Raw genomic sequence first — 6,000 nt, 5'->3', positions numbered from 1 at the left:
CACTTCCTAGACTATGAAACTCTGCTCTTAGAAAACATTTTACTGTCTTAGTCTGAAGATGTATGATTTCTGACACTAAATGCTGATTAGGAGACATACTTAAAGCAGTCTGTGCAATAGCAAGGTCTGTAGAAGAAACAAGCTTCTTCCATTTCTGATTACAGTGACCTGTCCAATATAGGCAAAGAAAAACTACACAAAGAATTAACAAGAACACAAAGTACACAAGTGTGTTTATTACATTTTGCAAGCACTTTGTTCTACATTTCAAAAACGCCACCATCAAGCTGTTGGCACATTTATGTACAAAACAGATTAATTGTAATGCCTGCTACAAAGCATTCTTTGTGAAAATACAAACTCTAATACCAGAGAAGAGCCAAAAGCATTAACATCATTACATGAGTTTAAAAGACATAGTTTTAAAAATCAGCACAAACATTTTAAGACACAAAACTGAAACACTACAATATAGAGTCCAAAAAGAGGTTCCTAATACTTTTTGCAGAACTGTAATACCGGTACTGCACATTATCAGAAAACTGTTGACCCCGTAGGACAGCTTAAGTGTAAAAAAAAAAATCCAAACCAAAACCAAAACCCCAAATCAAAAACACAAAAAAAAAAAAAAAACCAAAACAAGCAAAAGAAAAGAAAAAGAAAAAGAACTCAACCAACTAATACTACTTAATGCATTATCATGCCACAAGTAACTATAGTATTACCTTCTACTTACTACAAGAATTGTTAAAAATTACTGATGATGCATGACTAGTAATAGTACAAAGAAGAGTTTTACTCAAGAAGTTTTATTAGAAATGCACTTACACTGAGAGAGAATTCACAATGGTCCAATAAGTGCACAAAACTACCTAAGGTTTTTAACACTGACAAAAATGTCTTGTCAGGCTACATCACTTTAAAAGACACTTTACAGCATTCTTGTAGCATTAGAAATAGGCAAAAAAAAAAAATCCACCAAATTTGGTCCAATAATACCGACTTTTCTTAAATAGGGTTTTTTGTTCTGTTTGTGATAAAGGTAATTCTTTCAAATTGAGATGACCTATCATTCTGATAACACTTTCATATCAAAATAAAGGTTCAAATATATTACTACACTTTGAAATAATAAGCTCTGTAGTGGTCTTTCACCTTACTTCAACGTAATACAGGTAAACCATTATGTGTAGGAAAGCTAGAAGCCAAGCTATAACATTTATGGAAGTCTCCTTTAATATATCTTTTACAGTTCAGACAGGTGCAATCCATTTAAATTTTTAAAGCAGGTAAAAAGACATCTGACTCCTATGGTCACTGCATTTTTGATATACTACTTTCATAAATGTAGCTAAGCAGTAATTTCTTACATCATCACATGGACAGCTCCAATTTAGCATAACCATCATTGAATTAAAGAGAGATTATTCTGTAGAAAACTATGAATAACTATATCACTTAATTAACAGTTGTCTATATACCATAACTCGTTAACAGGTAGCCGTGGTATTGAATTCCTTCAAAAGGCAAGTGGCCATGCATTGTTAGCACCACGGACTGCATGCTCACAATACAAACAGGAATTATCACCCATGGAACTTGAAACAAGAGAATATTCTTTAAAAACATCAATAATACAATGTTAACAAAGATAAGAAGCACTTTTTTCTTTTTTTTTTCTTTTTTTTTTCTTTTTTTTTTCTTTTTTCGCTTTTTTTTTATTTTTTTACCCACTATTACAAATTTAGAAATTGCACCTTTGATTGTTTAAAACGTTCTTAGGACCTTCATTCAAGTTGATCAGGGTCCCTCTGGCAGGTTTTCCATATATAAAGGAAAGTCATCAGAATGTTTTCTTTATATATTGTACATCATGTACAATGGTCCCTTTGAAGTATACCTGTAGTTAAAGTAGTTACTGAACTCAAAACTAAAAAGTATAAAAAGCTACTTTTTTTTCCAAAAACATATAAGAAACAATGCAAAAGGTGTTATGCATAACACATACAAAGTGATTAAAAAAATCAAACACATAGTTGTATTTGACAATACTTTAGTATCCTTGACCTATCAGAACTAATTCGCCTAAGGGGATTCAGGAAAGGCTATTTAGGAGCTTTGTGGTATAGAATGGTCACACAAAGTAAGAACTAATTAGGAAACCAAGTGCTAGACAACCAAGAATTGTAGGTAGGTGATATGTAAGTCACCCAAACTATCTTTTGTGAGAAGCACTTTCAATTGTTTTTAAAATGGTAGGATGGCCTTTAGTTAAACAACAAAGCATTCACATGTTAGGAAGTAAGACAAGGTTTCTTTTATGTATAAGCATTGAGCCGCTCTTTAGAGCGAGTAGAATGAATATCATGCAGCTCTTGTTCCTCCTTTGATTTAATATCCTCATATTTTTGCATTCTGCAAGCATCTTTCACATAGGCCCAGTTGGCAGACAAGACCATGAGATAATGAACCTGTAAGAGAGGTAAAAGTGTGTTAAGAAACAATAGTGGTAGTCAGATTAGAGCACGTGTAAACTCACAGCTGTAGGTGCTCATCAGCAGGAGCTAGGTATTCTTGTGTCAAGAAGTACTACAGAACCACGATGGCAAATTCAGGCTTCATTAATCTTCAGATTACTCACCTCATAGCTGTTACTGTTACTATAAGAAGGAGTTGGAAGCAACAGATACAAGGAAAAAACCCCTAAAATCTGAAAAATTCAAATTCCAAATAATCCTTGCATTATTTTTCAGTTAGTTTGTAAAGATAAATGTAAAAATGCCTTCTATGTTATGTATTTATTGTACACTTTTACCCACTGAAGAAGTTTTTCTTAAAGTAGTTCTTAAAATCAAAATATGCCATAGACACATCTTATGATTGCATATCTAATACAATTACAGAAAGTTCTGCTTCTTAATTTTTGTTAAAGTTAGCATTTTCTTTTCATTTAGCTGTGACTTCTTTCAACTACAATTCTAGCTTTGTATTTAACTCACCAGTCTGGGGGGAAATTGTCAATAAGTGTCAATAAATTCAGTTAGGCAAAATGTGACAAAATATAGTTGAAAAAAAGTGGATGCTCTGTTTACTCTGTATTCAGTCAGAAAACAAAAGTGCTCCACAAGGATACGGAACTAGTTTATGCTGGGACTCTCTGGACATTTATTCCCTCCCTAGCAGGTTTTCAGACACTTTCTGAGGAGAGCATCTCTTTAATTTATGTCAATCGTCTTCCTCAGTAGCAATGCACTATTTTGTGAGATCCAAAATATTTACCCCTCTCTAAGAAATCAAGATATTATACTGGGATTCAGTTAAATGGAATAATAATACAATAAACAATAAAAAACCACCTTGAGATTATGCAAATTCTCCTTTTCATGCTGTACTATTGTACATATGAGTATGTTAGATTCATTTTAAATGAACAGATCCATTCTAATATGTTTGGGTTTTTTTCTTTTGGAATATTTGGACATTTTTTTCACAATTGTTTGTGGGCAATTGTTGCTGATTAGTACAGGCAAAAGTACATTTCTTAATCTGGATAAGTATGATCAAGGAAAGCATTCTGAAGCCCTTAAAAGGACCAGATATTTTTTCTACCTTTTTTATCCATATGTTTTATGTCAAGTTTCCAATTAATCCTTGTTTGAGTAATACTGTCTGTCTTGAGGAGACATAAAATAGAAAGTTGTACAGAGAATCTGTCCTCTAGGGAAAAAACTAGAGAGTAGTATTTCTACATATCTTTAGGATTTTCTTGATATCTAGAGAGCAACACTAGCAAAGCAATCCATAAATATAGATGTTGGAGATAGCAGCATGTTGTGTGTCACTCTGGAAAGTTCTCCAGTCATAATTTAGTACACAGGAAAAGGAAACACCTTCTATCCCAACTCAGGTCTTCCAAAAGCTTTCACCATGGGTAGTTTCTGGATCAGGCGTTTCTAGAACAAATGGGAGACCCTAACCCTGGATCCCCATATTTTACTGAATGAAATGCCTTAAATTCTCTGCAGTAAAACGATTGAGAAAAATCAAAATAAACAGGCTGGTAATACTAAAAAATTTGTCATCTCAATTGCAATTTGCACCCAATGAAAACTGGTTCATTGAGTCTGAAATTTCAGTTAAAAATACAGTCTCAGCCTCAAACAGATTGCAGACATGAGAATGCTGAAAGTGGGGGCTCTCTGAGCAGTGTACTCATGTCTTTGTGACCTTTTAAAACATATTTGCCTTGCAACTGAAGAATTTGTGATGAAAATGGAATGATGTAGGCATTTTTTCTTACCCTCACAAAATATTTGTTAATGACCTAGTAAAACAAAAAATTTAATGTCTTGCAATTTCACTCAGCATTTTAATTTGTTAAAAAATAGACTACTTTGAAGGTATGTTGGTAACAGTCTGACCTTCATTAAACACCCATTCTTTGCCCGTCCTTTCGTTATGAAGTTACTGAATCACACTACTGTAATAACTGTCAAAAACTCTTGGAGTTTATATTCAATGTAAGTGGGAAGGTTTGCCAGGAAACAGCTACTTTACCTAATATAATCTCAAATATATATCCGTGTTTACAATGACATATACATTGAACAGTACCACCACCTTTGTTGTTTATTTCAACACCAAGTTCCTAGATAACATAGCCACACTAAGGAGGTCATTTCTAAGTGGCTGTCTAATTGCATTTCACAATTCCATGACCTGAGTAGCCTGAAGCCAGTGGGGCCCTCGTCAAGGCTTACTTAAATTGAAGCCAGGCAGCTTCCACAGCCTGCCTCAGGAGGTTTCAATTACAGACATATGCAAGGCAGTGCAGGGTCTTTCCATACCTATTCCTGCCTAGATTTCTTCATAAGGTGAAAGCATGCTTCAGTGTTTAGAAATTGTGGAGTTGGCCGTTTGGTTTTTTTTTTTTTTTGTTTGTTTTATTTTTCCATGCAGGACATGTCACTTCATCCCCAAGAGACAAGTTTAAATAACTTTAATTCCTTTTTAATTCCTCCCTTTACGTGCATCTCACAACCTGCAGAAGACCACAATCATACTGGGGAGAGGAATAGACCACTTTACACTTCCCTTGTTCCTGTTTCAGGAGAACTGATTGCATCTCCACTTTATAGGACATAATTTCTGTGGAAGTTAAGGCAAAAGAGTTATCAGCCCACATGGTAACTTTGAGAAAGGAAATTTTGCATCTCATAATTAAGAGTTTCCACAGTGTTTCTGGGGAAACATAACAGCTGGAATGTATACTGACTTTACAATCAACTGTTGAATGCTAGAGCTTACATTTAAACCACTTCAAGTCTTCTGTTCCTATCCAACACAACACTGACAACAGTAAAATTTATAGGTATGCATGTATAAAATGTATAAGTAATTATCTATTCCATACGCCTTTGTTATCCATTGGGACATAAGAAAGAACGGTACTGCTCGGAATCATATATGGTACAAATTAAACATGATCCCAAAGCCTGGCTATTTTTTCCCATGATGAAGACTCTCAAAAAGCATTTACAGCATAAATAATTCTATCAGGTTTTGGTTCTTTTTTCCCCATCTTGCATTGACATAAGAATGATACATTTTCAAAATAAACTCTTTGACAGTGTTTTTTGCTGCAAAATGAAACTTTCCCTGATATATACTGTAAAATAGATGAGGTTTTTGATATATCAGTCCTAATATGTAGGACGATTCTCCTTTTGAACCCCAAATACAACATTCTCCTTTGCAGACTAAAGAGGTATCTAGTGAATTGTGAAAAAAAAAATCTAACATTCATAAGCAAATCTGAGACCAAGAGATATGAGGATATTGTGGTTTGTGATCAAATGGTTTTGCAAGTTTTAACAAGTTTTTATTGGTTATGCAATAAATGACTACTTTTTGAAAAATATCTTTTTCAAACCCAGTTTTATGAAAAGTATCCTGGGGACAGATGGGTTTAACATTTATGAATAAGCTGATTCTTTTGTG

At 33.9% G+C, this 6,000-nt stretch overlaps 1 protein-coding gene across 1 annotated transcript in view; it reads right to left on the bottom strand.

Moving 5' to 3' along the window:
• Window positions 1-204: 204 nt before the first annotated feature.
• The window catches only part of GPM6A (glycoprotein M6A), a 115,848-nt gene continuing 110,052 nt past the window's right edge, over window positions 205-6,000 (bottom strand). The window contains exon 7 of the mRNA XM_063156179.1: window positions 205-2,471. Coding sequence (XP_063012249.1) covers window positions 2,319-2,471 — 153 coding nt within the window. The 3' untranslated portion in view covers window positions 205-2,318. The remainder of the gene's footprint in view (window positions 2,472-6,000) is intronic.

The sequence above is a fragment of the Melospiza melodia genome, chromosome 5 (assembly GCF_035770615.1).
Source record: "Melospiza melodia melodia isolate bMelMel2 chromosome 5, bMelMel2.pri, whole genome shotgun sequence".
NCBI lineage: Eukaryota > Metazoa > Chordata > Aves > Passeriformes > Passerellidae > Melospiza > Melospiza melodia.
Note: the sequence above shows the minus strand (reverse complement) of the source record. Positions and strands in the feature narration are given on the sequence as shown.